Source organism: Cnephaeus nilssonii (assembly GCF_951640355.1).
Source record: "Cnephaeus nilssonii genome assembly, chromosome: 3".
In the NCBI taxonomy this organism is placed as follows: domain Eukaryota; kingdom Metazoa; phylum Chordata; class Mammalia; order Chiroptera; family Vespertilionidae; genus Cnephaeus; species Cnephaeus nilssonii.
The window spans coordinates 7921947-7939921 of NC_137074.1; the positions used below are offsets into that span (position 1 = coordinate 7921947).

The 17975-nt window shown below is 58.6% G+C and overlaps 1 protein-coding gene across 1 annotated transcript in view; it reads left to right on the plus strand.

The window, feature by feature from the left end:
• The window catches only part of PDXK (pyridoxal kinase), a 31404-nt gene extending 14183 nt beyond the window's left edge, over positions 1–17221 (plus strand). Inside the window, exons 3-11 of the mRNA XM_079767183.1 lie at positions 4063–4167; positions 4730–4813; positions 5472–5518; positions 6070–6155; positions 7429–7474; positions 9011–9122; positions 10197–10333; positions 11756–11822; positions 12080–17221. Coding sequence (XP_079623309.1) covers positions 4063–4167; positions 4730–4813; positions 5472–5518; positions 6070–6155; positions 7429–7474; positions 9011–9122; positions 10197–10333; positions 11756–11822; positions 12080–12192 — 797 coding nt within the window. The 3' untranslated portion in view covers positions 12193–17221. The remainder of the gene's footprint in view (positions 1–4062; positions 4168–4729; positions 4814–5471; positions 5519–6069; positions 6156–7428; positions 7475–9010; positions 9123–10196; positions 10334–11755; positions 11823–12079) is intronic.
• Positions 17222–17975: the final 754 nt, after the last annotated feature.

A 17975-nucleotide genomic window follows, 5' to 3' on the forward strand; every position in this document is an offset into this window, starting at 1 on the left:
GAAGTGTCCCCACATTGCGTCTCATGAGATTGCTCTGAATCCAGGAAGAACCTCCGGGCACAGACGTCTCCGACCGCCTGGGGAGCCCCGGGGGCCCCGTGGGAGGTGCCTTGGCCTCAGCCCTCGGGAGGGATTTCTTGTAATTCTTCTGGGTGCAGTGTTTCCTGGAAGGGAGAGGGGATGATAGGTCATAGGCAAGGAGGGAAGAATTCTGTGGGTTTGGATGAAAAGGCTACAACTCGCCCTGGAAGTCCTTTTTTGCTTTCACTTGGCGGAGTGTGCTGGACGCTCTGAAATTTGAAGAAGTCCCAAAAAGTTTGAGTCAATCCAGCAAACTTCCCTGAATCCCACATGTTTTTACTGGCTGTTTCAACCACCTTCCCTTTTTTTTTTTTCTTTCTTTCTTTTTTAAAAAATATATTTGTATTGATTTTAGAGAGGAAGGGAGAGGGAGATAGAAACATCCATGATGAGAGAGAATCATCGATCAGCTGCCTCCTGCACGCCCCACGGGCTGGGGATCAAGCCCGAAGCCAGGGCATGTGCCCTCACCGGGAATCGAACTGTGACCTCGTGCTTCATAGGTCGATGCTCAACCACTGAGCCTCAGGCTCTTTCTTCCTTTTATTTTTATTTTTTATTTTTTAAAATATATTTTTGTTGATTTCAGAGAGAAAGGGAGAGGGAGAGAGAGAGACAGAAACATCAATGATGAGAGAGAATCATTGATAGGCTGCCTCCTGCACGCCCCCGACTGGGGATGGAGCCTATAACCCGGGCATGTGCCTTTGACCGGCATCGAACCTGGGATCCTTCAGTCTGCAGGCCGACACTCTATCCACTGAGCCAAACGGGCTAGGGCTTTTTTTTTTATAAGTAAATGAGCCAAACTGGCTTGGACACTAAATGACGGAATTAAACTTATTGGTGAATATTACATTGTGCCATAATGACATTAGCTCAACGTAAGCAAGGATTTGGTTCACAACTCCTGCTGCCCTTTGCAGGGGCGAGGGGAGAGGCCTTCCGGCCTCGGTGGTGACGGCTCCTCCGGCCTCCTGTGGACCCTCTCAGGGGATGGGGGGCTGGCTGTCCTGAGGGTCTGAAGCAGGGAGGCCTCTGCCTGCCCCGGGCGGGATGGGTGAGGAACAGACCACAGTTTGCCTTCGAGCAGTGGTTCTCAACCTTTCTAATACCGCAACCCTTTAACCTTTTGCACTCGGATGTCGAGTGTGACTCGACATGGTTAGCATTAGAATAAAGGAATCGAGAAAAAAGCAAGCGAGTGCAAAGGGTTCCTCATGTTGTGGTGACCCCCAACCATAAAATTACTTTCGTTGCTCCTTCATAGCTGTGATTTTGCTACTGTTATGAATCGTCATGTAAATATCTGTGTTTCCCGATGGTCTTAGGCTCTACAGCAGCGGTTCTCAACCTGTAGGTCACAGGGTCGCCCAAGACCATCAGAAACCACAGATATTTACATTGTGATTCATAGCAGTAGCAAAATTACAGTTATGAAGTAGCAACGAAAATAATTTTATGGTTGGGGTCACCACAACATGAGGAACTGTATTAAAGGGTCGCGGCATTAGGAAGGTTGAGAACCACTGCCTTAGAGCCTACGCAGGTGCGGGCATGGGTAGGGCTGGGATGGGGGCTTCTCTCCCAGGGAGGCACCCCTCTGGCTCCCGGATGGGCCTCCTCACCCACAGAAAAGAGCCTCCTGCCTCCCATCCAGCCTTCGATGCCCTGTGGGGCCTGCCTGGCGAGAGGACCCCTCAGGCAGCTCCCCCTGTGGGTGACTTTGAGCACCTGTCTCTGCAGCCTAATCAGAGGGCCTACAGGGGGAGGTCTCCCCAAGGCCACCTCTGTGGCTCAGGTGCCAGCCCCTCGACCTGGAGTAGCCAGGTGATGCCTCGCTGTGCCCCAGCCCATCTCTCTACCCCTCACCCCTGCCCACGCCCTGCTGCTCAGAAGTGAGGCTGGTCTGGTTCTCACACCCACTCCCTGTGGTAGTGTGGCATGTGGCACCTGGCACCTGAGGCCCAGGAGCTAGTGCTCAGGCCACAGTCTGGTCAGAAAGCTGGTCTCACAGAGGCTGTGCTCTGCCGTGGTGCCCGGTGTCTGAGGCCTGGTGGGGGGCTGTGTGTCTCACCCTCATCACTGCTCTGATGGGCTGAATTGTGTCCCCTCCGATTCATGTGTTGAAGCCCTGACCCCCAGCACCTCAGAGAATGACTGTATTTGGAGACGGGTTGTGTAGAGAGGTGATAAGGTTAAATGAGGTCATTGGGATGGATCCTAATCCAACATGATGGTCGTCCCCATACGAAGAGATCGGGACACAGGCAGGCATAGAGGGACAACCATGTTTGGACACAGGGAAAGGGGTCATCTAATCCCAGGAGAGAGGCCTTGGGAGGGACCAGCCCGCCCACACCTGGACCTCGGCCTCCAGCCTCCAGCCTCCAGGACTGTGTTGGAGCCGCCCAGTCCGTGGAACTTGGTCTCAGCAGGACTCGAATATGCTACACGTGCAATGGAAATAAACCAACCCTGGTCGGAAGGAGGTTAGGAAAACAGACGGGCAGGAAGGACCACTGTTCTTCCCACTCTGGGCCTGCAGCGTTTTTGTGGCCGCCCAGCCCTCCTGGAGCAAACACCTGCCCGGACACAGCCAGAGGCTGCCAGCATTTGGTGAACGTGAGAGCCGGTGAGGCCAGTCCTGCACTGGGGAGCTGTTGGACTCTCCCTGCCTGGCCCTCCTGACCCTGCTGACCCTGCTGACCCCGAGGGTCTCTGATGAATGGAGCCAATCAGGTTCTTCTACTGACAGACTCACCCTCCTGTGTCAGTTCAATCTGGTGTCTCTCAAGGGACATACAGATGCGCATTTGCCCCAGCTGGGTGTCCCAGGGCCACGCTGCCTGCAGAATCGCTTTGACAGTTGGAGTTGTTCAGAATCAGGTTGACTCTTGCTCATGCACACAGGCTGCCAGCAGAGGGCGCCGTCGCCCTTCTCCTCCTCCAGGCTGAGCAGCCTGGCTATGGGCGGTCTGAGTTAGTCCAGATCACCACCTGGTGGTCCATGTGGAGGGTCGTAGGGATAACTCTCCGGTGGTTTTTACTTACATGCTTGGAATCACATACTTTAAGGCTCTCCCATTGCCATAAAGGACACCAGGAGGAATTCTCGTGGGTGAAGTGTGGGGTGTCCATGGCGTGGCCCTGCCCCTGGGGAACTGGGAGCCCTTGGCCTGTCCCCATCTGAGCCTCTGTGGGCAGGGGCTCCACATGGCAGGCAGGTCCCCTCAGGATGCTCACATGTCTGTCTGCACCTGCGTACCTATCGGGGATGAGAGCAGATTGAGCATCTGGGCCCATTTCTAATTCACGTTTGGCTCTTGGTCACGATTTGATCCAAGACTTGCTTTGGCCGCATTTCAACCTTACGTGGAGGTGGTGGGGGTAGAGCTGGGATGTGACAAGCCCTTACCTGCCAGGGTGCCCAGATGACAGCGATCAAACAACTCAGCCTGGATGGGGAAACTTGCACAGTAGAAGCTGGCAAAGCAAGTGACTGTGACATGTGGGGACACAGCCCAGGGGCCCCCTCGAAAGGCAGGGAGAAGTGACAGTTGTGTGAGCCCAGCATGTCCTTTTCGGAGTGTCCCTCTCCCCGTCCTGTCATATGACACGGGTTCCACAGGTGTCCATGGGCCGGCCTGGAGAGCTGATGCCCTCGCTGCCTTGGATTCATTCCAGAGGGAACTGGCGGTGGGAGGTGTGACCCCTGATGCCAGTAATGACAACCACAGTCTGTCAGCCAGGGTGCTGTCAGGGGCGCTTTGAGGCTGCTGGGCACCCACAGGGATCAGCCCACTGAGACACCGTGCCTGGGAGGTCTCAGTCAGCCCCCGTGTCAGTCCCTGGGGAGGGGACCATTCACCCCACCAGCGTATTTGAGGTTGTCTGGGCTGTGCTGGGCCATCAGGTGAAGCTGTCTCACCCGTGTGCCGTGTGCCGTGTGCCCAGCCCTGACCGCTCTGCTCTCCCCAGGCTATGCACACTGGAAGGGTCAGGTGCTGAACGCAGACGAACTCCACGAGGTGTACGAAGGGCTGAAGCTGAACCACGTGAATAAATATGACTACGTGCTCACGGGTAAGGGCCCCGAGGGCGCAGGCGCTGGGACCTGCGAGCCTGGCTCCCGCTGGGATGGACTCGGGAGTCCCAGAGCACCCCACGCCTGGGCTGGTCCCCGGTCCCTGCCTCCTTCGAGGAGGGGAGGCGCATGCCACCGAGCACCTGGTCCTGTCCAGGCCAAGTCACACTGCTGGGCCCACAGTGGGGTTGCAGTGCGCATGGGGTGGGGCCAGGTGGGGTGTTGGGAAGAGGTTGGGGTGAAACACCCAAGTAGGCAACACGCTGCCGCCTTATGTTGGTCTTATTTATACCCGCCCTTGGTAAAAAAAAAGTACCTGTTTGTGTTTATATACGTGGTTAAAAGTGAATGTGTTTATTATTGAAATGGACAGGACAGAAGAACATCCCCTGTACACCCATCACCGAGGCTTCCTCCTCTGGGGAGGTGCCGGTGACCCTCGCGGCTGCATTTGTTGGGGGACACTTGGTCTTCCCCCTGGCACAGGATGGTTTCCCTTTGCCGCGGTCGGTGGCTGTGAGCCTTCTGTTTTGTGAGGGGGGCCTGCTCTCCCTCCCACAGGGTACACGAGGGACAAGTCCTTCCTGGCCATGGTGGTGGACATCGTGCGGGAGCTGAAGCAGCAGAACTCCCGGCTGGTGTATGGTAGGCGCTGGGCGGTCACCTGCTGGAGTGGGGGAGCCTGTGCCTGGGTGTAGGCTCCCTCTTGCATCCCAACTTCATGGTCCACCTCCCAGCCTGTACGCACTGAACCCGGGGGTGGAACACCTTCACCAGGAACCTGGCCTCTTTGTGGGGGGCAAGCAGGTTGTAAGCTGGCTTTACCAGTGTCAGTGTGCCACGGTCACTGCATTTGAGGTTTGTGACGCCCCAGGTGGCCCGGATGACAGCGTGGGAAATTCCAGGTAATGAGTGAATGAGAATGGGAGGCCATGCTTCCCCAGGCTTTTAGGTGAAGTTTAACAACAAATACCATGTGAAAGGCCTTGGCCGGTTTGGCTCAGTGGATAGAGCGTTGACCCAAGGACTGAAGAGTCCCGGGTTCGATTCTGGCCAAGAGCACGTACCCGGGTTGCAGGCTTGATCCCTGACCGTGGTCGGGGCATGTGTGGGAGGCAATCAGTCTATGTGTCTCACATCAATGTTTCTCTCTCTGTCTCTCCCTCTCCCTAACACTCTCTCTAAAAATCAATTGAAAAATATCCTCGAGTGAGGATTAAAAAGATAAAAAAAATACCTGTGAAAGGCTCTTTGTTCCTCGGCTGCAGCCCTTGCTGATACGATGCCCTTTGTGCCTCCGCAGTGTGCGACCCGGTGATGGGCGACAAGTGGGAGGGCGAAGGCTCCATGGTGAGTGTGTCACGCCTGTGTGAGAGCGTGAGCGCAGCTGTTGCTCATGCTAAAGCAGGACACCCACCGCTGATGGACGAGGCGCTGCTCTGGGGGAGGCGGGGCCCTCGGTCGGAGGGGGCAGGGCTGGCAAAGAGGTTTCCCATAAAAGGGCCAGAGAGTCGGTATCTTAGGGCCTTAGGTATCTTAGGGCCACGCTTCCCTGTTGTAGCCAAAGCAGCCAATTTGCAGACCAACGGACATGGCTGTTTTCTGGCAAAATTTCATGTACGGACACTGGTTTGAATTTTCTGTCATTTCCATGTGTCAGAGTGTGTTACTCTTCTTTTGACGTTTCCCCCAACTATTAAAAAATGTTAAAATTGCACTCGGCCCGTGAGCCGTACACAGACGGGCAGTGGGACAGGCCGTGGCTCACTGTCCCTGTGTGGAGCCCTGTCCCAAAGGTGGGGAGCCCGGTCTCATGTGGGGTCCCCGAGCTGGACTCGAATGTTCCGGTTTCGTCTCCTCCTCTGTGTGCGTCAGCCTGTCCCTCTCTCCTTTTCCTTCAGTACGTTCCAGAGGATCTCCTGCCTGTTTACAAAGAAAAGGTTGTGCCGGTCGCAGACATCATAACTCCCAACCAGTTCGAGGCCGAGTAAGTGACTATAAATGGCCAAAGCGTTCCGACCTCCCAGCGGTGACGGACACAGCGCAGGAAGTGTCCCCACATCCCTTCTGTGGGTTCGGCTTCCCAGAAGGTCCTGCCTCAGGGGAGTGGAACCTGGCACCGGGGTGGGGGCAGGGCCTCCCCGAGTCGGAGCCACCTGCCCCGCTGCGTGCTGGGGTGACAAGGTGCCCAGGGCCGATCTGGCTGCTTTCTAGCCGTCAGCAGTAGCGGGTGGTTATTGTACTCCTGGACAGCACGAGTCTTGGGGACAGAGAGAGGGAAGAGGTGCTCTGGCAGGTGGCTGCCACAAGGGAGGGAGTCCATGCAGCTGACACGGGCGGTCACCCTGAGCTCCGGAACCCACTTCCCAGATCTGAACGTGAGGCGGGGAGCCGTATGCAGCCCTCTGCCCAGTATCAAAGGGCCCCGCCTCATGTATTGAAGAACCAGGCGCTGAGGGTGTAAGGGGCGCTTCCCGGCGCCATGGTGTGCAGCTAAGTGCCAAGTGGGTGAAGTTTGGCTCTGTTGGACCATCAGCCTGGTCCCCTCTGTCTTCGAGGCCACTCTTTACAGTCAGAGTGGGGGGACTCCCGGACTCTCGGGTTACCCCGAGCCAGGCCTGTCCATCGCCCTGAGGACCTTGGCCTTTGGTGGGCTCCGTGAATGAGAACCCGAGCCACAGGCAGCTGTGACTGTGGATGCAGCTCACCTTGCTGGCCCCGGGTGTCCTGGCGTGGGTCCCTAAGGGGGCCGTGTGCTGCTGTCCTTTATGTTGTTATGTGTACACATGCACCACAGTCTGGAACTTCAGCACGCTCCGTGATGTGTGAGTTCCCGTTTAAAACTAAAGTTGACTCTTTTTAAAAATACATTTTTATTGATTTCAGAGAGGAAAGCAAAAGGAGAAAAAGATAGAAGCATCAATAATTGAGAGAGAATCGTTGATCGGCTGCTTCCTGCACACCCCCTAATGGGGATTGAGCCCGCAACATGGGCATGTGCCCTGACCGTGACCTCCTAGTTCATAGGTTGATGCCCAACCACTGAACCACCCCGGCCGGGCCTAAAGTTTACTCTTGACCCGTCCCCGAACACATCATGGTGGCCACTTGGTCCGTGATGGCCAACAGGCTCTGAGTTAGTTCCCTGTGGGGGTTGGGGGTGGGTGGGTGGGTGGGGGTACCAGTGCCACTGTCGCTTTGAGAACGTTCCAGGCAGAACTCAGCAAGCAGCGTCTCACCTGTGTCCGCCTGTCTTTCAGGTTACTGACTGGCAGAAAGATCCACAGCCAGGAGGAAGCATTAGTGGTAAGGAGACCTTCCAGGTCCTTAGTGGGACAGGTGGCCTGTCCCTGGGGAGGGGACACGCACTCCTGTGGAGATGGGAGACAGACACCCCCAGGGGCCAGCTTCCGGCTGCCTGTCACCTAGCCTGAGGGCCAGGGGGATGCATTGTCAGTTTCCTTTCTCACCCCGGTTGGTCACTTGCAGCTTCAGGCTTGTCAGGTTTGGGTTAACCCACTGTCTGCTCTGCTCTGGCAGGAGGCCCTGTCTGAGCTCACTGGGGCGGCCGTAACAAAGTCCCACAGCGGCGAGCAGAATGGGGAGTCTCCTCCCGCTCCGAGGCCTCCGAGCCAGATGACCTGGGGTGGGAAAGGGCCGGGCATGGGTACAGGCACCCCTCGCTATGAGAACTAGAGGAATCCACAGTGCCCGGTACGGGAGGGCGGCGGGGGGGGGTGGGGTGGGGTGTTAGCTGGCCTGTCCCCTGTGTGCACGTGTGTGTGTGTGTGTGTGTGTGTGTGTGTGTGTGGTGGGGACATGTCTCCCACGGCCCACACTCAGCTCTAGAGCAGGGAGTGCCCACTCGCATGATCACAGGCACTGCTCTGAGGCAGTTGCGCAAGGCAGACAGGGCCTCCTCCAACTCCTTGAGAAAAGCCGAGTTGAAGAGTGGCCGCGCCTCGTGGCTCTGTGACCCCCAGCCCGAGGCCCTGGGCTGAGAGAGGAGGGACGCGGCTGCTAGGCCGTGACGGGGGAGAGCTGAATCCTAGCCCAAGGGTCTGGGACTTGGAGTCCATACTGGTCCCCGGCGCGAGAAGTTCCGAATGTGTGTGCACGATTCACGGTCAGCACGGGAGCCTTCCCAGGCCCCCCGCGTGACCCCGTAAGATGGTGCGGCTCCGCTGGCTGGCGCTGCCCCCGGGCGGCAGGTGATGCGCCTCCTGCTGCGCTGAGGCCCTCCTGCCTCCGCCCGGGTCTCTCCAGGCCTGGCCCCTGCTCGGTTCAGCTGGTTCCCTTTCCTGAGGCCCGAGCGGGCCTCAGTGGGTATTCTGTCACCAGGCCTGTGCCCTCGAGGGCAGGGAGCCCCCAGCCCCCAGCATGTCGCTGGACACACAGCAGTGGATGTTTGTTGAATAAATAAGCGAGTGAGTGAGTGGCTTCCCAGAGCGGACGGGTGGTGGGAGCCCAGCATCGCTTGGCGTTTGCTGTGTGTGGAGCCCAGATGAGGAAGGACAACTGGCCCAGCTGGTTGGCACCTTCCTCCAGAAGGTGGGCACCTGTAGGGTGCGGATGGGGCTGGCAGGTGCGTGCCCTCGGACTTCAAGCCGAGCGAAAGGGGACAGTAGCTCTAACCTGGCAAAGCTGTCACTGGCAGGGGCCAGTCCGTGGGTTCCGGTTCTCAGCCTCTGTTGTCTCCCCTCTTCCCGCCCTTAAGCCAAACCCTGCCAGAGTGCGTGGGGGTGTGAGTGCCGCTGTGCATGGCGGTGTGGGCTCAGGGTGAGGGGCAGAAGTGACGGCTTTCGGGCGCTCCCTGGCTGATGGGCTCCCTGTGCCTGGCAGGTGATGGACGTGCTGCACTCGATGGGCCCCGACACCGTGGTCATCACCAGCTCCGACCTCTCTTCCCCGCGGGGCAGTGACTACCTGATTGTGCTGGGAAGCCAGAGGATCCGTGAGTCCCACCGCTCCACCCTGCCCTACACTACCCCAGCACTGAGCCCCCTTCCCCGCGGGGCAGTGACTACCTGATTGTGCATCCCTTCCCCTTGGGGTAGTGACTACCTGATTATGCATCCCCGGGTCCCATGCCCGTCCCACCCCGCCCTGCCCCGCCCTACCCCACTGTGCCCCAGCACTGAGCTCTCTTCCACACCTTTACTCCGCATGCCCCTTGAGGCTTCTGAGAAGGTTTGGAATTTCCTGAAGTCCTGTCACCCCCACCCCAATCCTGAGAAAGATGAGACTAAAAATGAGGAAGGATTCCAGGAATCAGGTGCAGTGGAGCATGGGGAGCTGCACCTCCCCCATGGCCGCCAAGCAGCCCTCGACATCCATGATGGGGCGGCAGCATGAGGATAACGTGCCGACTTACCTCTGGGGTCACAGGGAACAGCCCTGCTGGAGCCAGGCTCTCGGGGACCCAGGGGTCCACACGCCTGACCTCCCCAGAGCTGGGGCTGGGCTGACCTCGCTTCGTGGTCTGCTTGCTCATTGTTTCCTCCTGCGCGTGCCCCCGGGTTGGTGAGCTCCGCACAGCGTTAAAATGACGGGCTGGGTCACTCCCACTGCCCCAGAGAGCAGCGTCTCACGTCTCCCTCTGCATCTGTGTGCAGGAGCACACGCACTCACACACTTGCACATGCTCATTCACAAGCTCACACTCACGCTTGCACACATGCTCACACACGTCAGTAAGTTCCCATAGTCCCTGCAGCTCTAAGCGCCGTGGTTACTCAGGCTCCCTCCACAGATCACACGATCCGGCCCCTCATCAGCTGCGCAGTCCCCCCACGCCGTCCTGACGGTGGTCAGCAGGGGCTCCCATCTTTCACTTGCTCCGCTGTGGGGTATTGGGGGCACCGGGTGGGCCCTGAGCCCAGGGGTCGGTCGGAGTGAGCCTCCGTGGGTGACGTGACCCTTCCGCGTGCAGTGCAGGGGCTGAGCGGGCAGGAGGGCAGGCTGGGGCTCAGGGCTGGCCCTCTGCTGGTGACGGTCTGGGGTCCCAGCGGGCCATGCTGTCCCCCAGGGCACCCTGATGGCTCCGTGGCGATAGAGCGCATCCGCATGGACATTCACAAGGTGGACGCCGTCTTCGTGGGCACCGGGGACCTGTTTGCGGCCATGCTCCTGGCGTGGACACACAAGCACCCCAATAACCTCAAGGTCAGCAGGGCATGCCCCTCCTGCCCCGTTGACCCCTTCATCTCTGAGGGGGGTGGTTATGTCCCTCCAGAGCGCTGGAGGGTGTGAGGATTCCGTAGCTTCGGTTTCCACGTCCTGCCCCACCTCTGGCTGAGTCACAGCCCCACCCCTGCTCAGCGTCCCTCTCTCTCGTTCCCAAGCAGGGTGCCAGGCCCAGCCCAGGGAGGCCTGTGTCAGCAGAAACCTGAGGGCTCTGGCTCAGGACTGAGGTGTGCAGCCTCGGTGTCGGGGAGCCTCTGTCAGCAGAGCCGTCAGTGCGAGGTGTCCTCAAATGTAGTCCCTGGGCTGGTTTGGTAAATGGGGGTGTGGGGGTTTTCTGTGCACTCTGTGGTCCAGCTCAGGACGCCCAGGCCTGCTCTTTGACCTCCTGCTGTCATATTGTTCTGTCTGATGCCCCATCAGCTGGCAGCCATGCCTGTCCTCCATCAGGAACGTTATAGAAACGTCGTCAAGTGGGTGAGGCCTGCTGCCCCCTGAATTTGGGAAGGGCAGACTTCTGTCTCGTGGGGTCCACTCGAGGAAAGGACAATTTGGAGCTCAGGATCTGGAATCGGTTTCCTCTGAGGCTGTTGACAGAGCCCCTGGAGGGGCCCCGTTTCCTCTGAGGCTGTTGACAGAGCCCCTGGAGGGGCCCCATTTCCTCTGAGGCTGTTGACAGAGCCCGTGGAGGGGCCCCATCTCCCCTGGGGCCCAGGCCTTCCCAACACATCTGGGCCCTGTGTTTGTGCAATGCAAGGCTTGCCCTGGGGTTCCTCCCCTCTCACCCATCGAAGCCAAAATGTGTCATCCGCTGGCTGGTTTCACACCTCCTGCCCCCCGAAAGCCAACCTGCTGAGAGTGCAGACCAGCCAGTCCAAGTGGCAGCAGCGGGAGCTCCATCTGTCCAGGCAGTGGCATCGTGGTGCCCAGAGGAGGGCTCGCTGCTGGGCCTCTGAAGGCCGAGTTGGTTTAGGAGGGGCCCTGGGCCCCGGAGTCGGGGAGGCAGTTCTGTTGGCTTCCCCGGCACCTGCGGAGCCCTGAGTCTGACTGTGAGCAATGACTTTGGCCGACCTTGGGGCACAAGTTCTTTCCCGTGTAGATTCTTTATACTTAATTCATCCCAGAAACACTTACTAAGCATCTACTACTAAGGATGGATGGCCCTGCGTCACAGTCCCTCCCCAGAGCTGTCTGGTCCAGGGGTGGGGGCAGTTAGTGATGCAGGCACCTGCTTAGCTCTGTTATTCTCCGGGGGGCGGCCCAGCTCGTTGGGGGAGCACGTGCTGGCCAAGCCAGTGCCCTGGTGACTCGGGGTGGAGACAGTGCCCTCGCAGGCAGCTGTGGGCGGCACGGTGAGTGGACGGTCTCGAGGTGGCCGGGCACAGCGGTCCCTCCTCCCCGCAGGTGGCCTGTGAGAAGACCGTGTCAGCCATGCACCACGTTCTGCAGCGGACCATCAAGTGTGCGCAAGGTACCACCGCAGGCCCGTGGGCGCCTTGGCGATCCCGAGAGCCTCCCGCTTCGGGGCCTCAGGCAGAGCGGTGGGAGGGGGAGAGGTGGCACCTGCACAACTGTGAATGGGGTCCCCGGGGCTCCCGCTGTCCCCCCGGCCTGGCCTTTAGCAATGGGGCCAGTGGGCTGCAGCCCGGAGCTCCCCTCCGGCTGGGGTCTGCCTCCGAGGCGGTCTCCCTGCTCTGCCCCGATGCTCACGCACTGTCTGTTCTGCAGCCCAGGCTGGGGAAGGACAGAAGCCCAGCCCGGCCATGCTGGAGCTGAGGATGGTCCAGAGCAAAAGGGACATCGAGAACCCGGAGATTGTCGTCCAGGCCACGGTGCTGTGAGGGCTCCTGCGCCCACCTGCTGGCGCGGCGCCGGCGTCTCCTCCTCCGTCGTCATCCCTGTGAACACGTAACGTCTGCCTTAGAGCTGTGACCGGAACTTGATGTTTTTTTTCCTTTTGTGAGTGTCCAGCATCCACTGGTCTTCATTGTGAAAATGTGCCAGTCGTGCTTTTTAACAATAACACAGTGATCGCAGAAATTTGTAATTTGGAGACCCAGCCCCCCTTTCCCACGAAGGCTCCTGGGCCTCCCTGAAAACCAGCTCTGTGGTCACCCCCTTGGGGGCGTCCTCCCCAGCTGGGGGGCGGGGGCATGGTGGGAGGGGCTGCTGCCCGCAGAGGGTCAGGTGGGCTCCCACCACTGAGTTGCCCGCTGTGTACTGTGGCGGGCCGGTGTCTGTGTGTCTCTGAGAACGAGTGTGGTGTCCCCATCCGCATCGGACGGATTACGCCAAGTACCTCCCTTGTCGTCCTGACCTCTCCCCCCTGGCTCCTGTGTCAGGAGTCTGTTTCTTACGTTGCTGCTCGGTGGGTCCCTGGGCGTTTCCGATGTCCCGCTCTGTTTCCCCATATGGACTGGTCAGTGCCGGTGGCCCAGACACACACAGGTGTGCACAGTCCCTTTGGCGGGGACCTTCCAGGACCCCGAAAATTCCAGTCCACAGATCTCACGAGTATCAGCGGGACCGCCCTGTCACCCACGAGTGTCTTTAGGGACCAGCTGCACGGGGCGCAGAGATGCCAGGAGAAGGACGGCTGGTGCGGGGCTGAGGGGTCAGGCAGATGCCACAGGGGCTCCTTTTGGAAAGCTCACCGAGTCGGTGACACAACAGCATAAGCACTGCGTGTGGCCACCGGCTGCTGGTGACGAGCGCGCCGCGCCAGGGAGTTCGCGTGCGGACAGGTGCGGGGGCAGAGCTGGGCTCCTCCGCAGCCGACACATTTCAGCCCTAGGCCCTGACCCCGGTCCGGTTGTCCACTGCCAGTGTGACCTCCTTGGCTCCACTTGTCCAGAGTTTTGGGGCACCCTAGGCTTGGCTGGGGGCAGGGTGCCCATCTTGAAGACTCAGCCTGCCTGAATCTTCACCCCCTACTCCCCAACCCCCCGCCCCCACTCTGGGAGCCCACAGCCTGGAGTGGAGACACAGGACGTGGGGCCCCGTGGGGCTCCTGGGAAAGCAAACTCTCCGAGGCCAGCCCTGTGCCCGCGGTTCCGTGCCCACAGGTGGGGCCCGCACAGCTCCTCAGTAGTCCATTCCTCAGTTTGTAGAAAACGCCCGAAAAAGAAGAGAGGCCCCTCTCCGTTGAACTCCCGCACCACGGCACGGCCTTCCTCCCCCACTGTGACTTCTGAATGTCTAACTCTCACGCTGTCGTGCTCGCGATGGCCCGTGCACAGGGTCAGGGCGCTGTGTCCCTGGCTCCTGGTTCCGAGCACCAGGCTCCTCTGAGCCCCGGGGCGGAGCCCGGCCTCCTGGTCCCTCCCTGCAGGGCCCGAAGGACCAGGAGGAGGAAGGAGCGGCCCGCAGCCTGGCGGGGGGGCGGACAGCCTCCCCGACAGGGTGCTCACAGGGACCAGCCCAAGTCACCCAGGCCCTGGGTGCGTGTAGCACATTTAATGGGAAATACTGCCACTGCCAAGTAGAGCTGGGGAATGGCCAACGAGAAGTTTCTTTCATTTCAATAGTGAGAGCCAGTGGAGGGCTGGGCAAGGAACCAGGTGTGCCTGTCCTCCACGAGATGCCAAAAACCCACCCGGAAGGCACGGCGTGGGTGCTGGGCTTGTTCCTTGTGTGCCGGGAACTTGAAGGGAAGCTCACGCTCCGCAAACCCTGTTCGTCTCGGCTCTTCGGTTTTATTTCAGAGGCTTGGCCCCACGTTAGGGCTCATTCTCTTACTTCCCTACATTCTCCAGAGGATGATGGGATTCATTCCTCCTCAAAGCTTCTGTAGGACCACGGACTCCGGTGCCACCGGAGGCTTGCCCTTCGGCTGTAAAGCCCTGACCGCGAGCAGGCAGGGAGCCCCGACCCCGAGGAGACGGAGACGGGCTGAGCTGTCTGGGCTGCGAGAAGGAACTTGGGGGCCCAGGAGCCTCTGCAGCGTGCGGGCTCCTGTGGAAACGTGAGCTTCCGTGGGAGGCCGAGCCCCACATTCCCAGGCCCGTGTTGCTGAGCCTGTGCTGTCTGGGCTCGTCTCCACACGCACACGCTCCATGTCACGCTGACGGCAGACGCCCCGGGCTGCCTACGTGTAGAACTTCCCAACCTTGGTTCCTGGCAGTACTTTTTGATACAAGTTGGGTCCAAATTAGAATTGATCTTTGTTTTTACTTTGCATAGCTCAGCAACATGCAAAATGATGGTAATTTATGTTAACGTGGAGGATTGTTGTCAGAGTGCAGATTTCAAGACTTTCCAGCGTTTCGAACCTTCTCCTGTAGACCTTAAAAGATGAATTCCAAACGATGATTCCCTCTTCGAATCAGTCTTAAATCATTGCCAAATCCTGCTGAGGTGATTGTGTTAGTCTGCGTTACTTTTGCAATATATGTCAGTGATTGTAAAATGATGCTTTGCTTGTCGTCCTATTCTTACACTTGTTAGAACCAATTTTTAAAATGTTTAGTTTTCCAGGGGCTTGAGCCTGGCCTGGCGCACCTGCTCTGAGTAAGAGGAGGGTGTTTTAGTGTTGAACCCAGGCCAGAGGGTGGGGCAGGCTGGGATTACGGGATGTCCAGGGAACTCCGTGTTCACTCCTCCGGTGACATGTACACAAAAGGAGGGAAGCCTGTTCTGACCGCTGGCCCGCCACTGCGCGCACACCCTCTCCTTGTCCTTCCTGCCTTTGGATGGGATCACCTACCTGCCTGGGCGTCGGGTCCACACCTGTGTGAATCAGAGACACCATGTGACTACTGTACTCGGCGGGAGAACAGCCAGGAATCCCTGTCTTCCTTCTCTGCCGCCCACCTAGTCTCTTGGACCTCCTTCACCCACCTCTCTCCCTGGAGCCCCCCGCCAGTCCCTACCCGGGCTAGCAGGAGGGGAGGGGAGTTTGTGACTGAGCAGAGTGGAGTATGTGCAGATGGGGATGTTGTGAGTGAGGTCCGGCTCTCTGAGTCTGGGTGGGAGCCAGGTGGCCCTGGACTCAATTGTGCTCACCAACAGAGCAGTGGGATGGAGCCCGCCTGTTTTTATACCACATTGGGGTTCCCTTCTCATCATCCTCGGAGGCTCTTGTGTTAGGGCTCCCTGCAGAGCCAGCTCCTGTGTCCCTGGAGGGAGCGTGTCAGGTGTACAAGCTGAGGGGCCCCTCAGGAGGACCCCAAGCCCTGGAGAAGATGGCTCTGGGAGGCCAGGCCCCTCGCCCGAAGCCAGGGAAGCCTTAAGCTGTGGCCCTGTTGGTCTGGATGGACGTCATTCCCCCAGGAGACCTCCTGCTGCCTGCAGTTCTCCCGTGAGCCTTGGCCTGCGGCAGCGTTGGGGTGTGCGCTGCGGTCGGCCGCTTTGTGACAGGTGCAGCATCGGGCAGCTGGCAGGTGTTGTAGGTGAGAAGAACGTGAGATCCTGTGTTTTTACAGAGACCCTTGTCCTGGTGATGGGAGGTGTAGATTCCGGTTTCAGAATCCAGCCACACACTTCAGTCTCTGCCAGCAGAAGGGCAGAGGGAGAGGGTGGTGGGCTGGGAGGGGTCTGGGCCCCACCTTGGTAGATGGCAAACATCAGCTCTGCTTCTGGGGAACGTTTCTTCAGTGTATAAATCTCTGTCCGGTGATGGGCACCAGGCTGCATTCTGTGGTGATGCACGGGAGGGGGGGCCCTGCGTGTGTCCCATCCCCCGCTGTGCTCCGAGGCTCCTCCCAGCATCACCCCTCACCGCTGTCTGGAAGCCCCCACTCGGGGTTCTCGTAGCGCATGTGTCTTCTTGTGGGTATCTGCACTTTCTTCTCAGTGCAAAGTGTTTTCTTTAACTGATTAAAAAACAATGTCTTACAAACCACATTCCTGCCTTTCATTCGAGATTTGAGCTCACCACACTATGTGTTCATTCTGTTTGTAAGACAGAACTCGGTGAATACTGTTAGGTCTGACTTAGGGGATATTTTAAAGCTATATTAGTGGGGGGCTCTTCCTAGAATTGTCTTTTTAGATGCTGGCAGAGGAGACAGGTCTTTTAAAAGCGTTTCCACTGTCCAAGCCACGCGGAGCCTGTGCTGCAGCGAGGCGTCTGCCAGCGTCACTGTGGTCACGGGGAACGGAGCCCCAACCTGCCGCCCCGCCTCCGCCCCAGCCCACCACCACGACTGGCAGGTTCTGATCTTCGTGCGGCAGGAAGCCCATTCCGCAGGAGGCTCCGTTCCAAGGCTGTGGGGCGCTCGCCGTGGCTGGGACATCGTGGCCTGCAGGCCAGCCCTTCCCAGTGGCACCGCCCGAGCCCGCACTGCAACCCCCGTCCTGGCGATGGAGGTGCAGATGTTCGCATTTAGGGAACTGGAAAGGAATTCCAATCTCCGTGTAGACCGGGTGGTGTTTTGAATGTTCTAAGCTTCTAGCTGTGCACCTGCTAATCCAGAGTTGTAGTTGGCATTTCAATCAACGATTGCAAAACCGGCCCAGCAGACGGAGCTACTGACTGAGAGCCCAGCCGACGCAGCCCTGGGCCTTCCAGGCAAGGAGCTCGGATCCGGAGGCTTCTCGGGGGGTGTGGTCAGCCTGGGAGCGAAGCACAGACCCCGGGTCCAGCGGTGAGGGGACGATCTCTGTGAGATTCAGGCAGTGGCTGCATTGGCCCCGCGGTGACCAGCACTGCCCACTGGGAGGGTGGGCACGTGTTTGTAAATGTAAAACGCAGCTCCCCATTGTAGAGGCCTGTCTGTGTGCTGCTCCTGTTGACTTATGATTCTCCACAAATAAATATTTTCATGCAATCGTGGTGAAGCGTGAGGAATTCTTCTCCACAGGATTCCCTTTTGTTAATCATCTGTGCAGTGCCTACACTGCGGTAACAAGCCGTGGTCGCTGCTCTCCCTTCAACATCTCCCTCTTTAAAAAAAATATATACCGTATTTTCCGGCGTATAAGACGACTTTTTAACCCAGGAAAATCTCAAAAGTCGGGGGTCTTATACGCCGGAAAATACGGTATCTATATCTCTAATAATAAAATAAAAGGGTAATATGGTAATTAGACCTGACGTCATTCCGGACGTCCTTCCTGATGAAGTCAGGGCCAGAGGGCAGCCAGCCTGGTCCCGGGTACTTGCAGGCAGCCCGAGGGAAGCCAGCCCGGGCAGGGGGAGGGCTGCAGGAGGTTGGCTGGCCAGACCTGCCCCCTATTGGGGTGGGGGAGGTGCAATCAGGGACGGGCTGGCTGGGGGAGGGGCTGCAGGCCTATTGTGGGGCAGGCTGATCAGGTGTGGGGCTGGCATTGGCGGGTGGGGGGAAGGGAGAGGGCATTTGGCAGGCAGCCCTGCTCTTGATCAGTGTGGGAGAGTCCGATCAGGGGCAGGCTGGCAGAGAGGAGGGGCCGAGAGGTTGGCCGGCTGGCCCCACCCCCTGATCAGGCCAGTACACTGGCCACAGTGGGCGTCATAGCGACCGGTCATTATGGTTGTTCTGGCCATTATGGTTGCTGGCTTTTTATATATATATATAGATATTTTAATATTTATACCCTATCTAATAAAAGAGAAACATGCAAATTGACCGTACCTCCGGTACACCCACAGGCCATGCCCACCAGCCAATCAGGAGCGAGTATGCAAATTAACCCAACAAATATG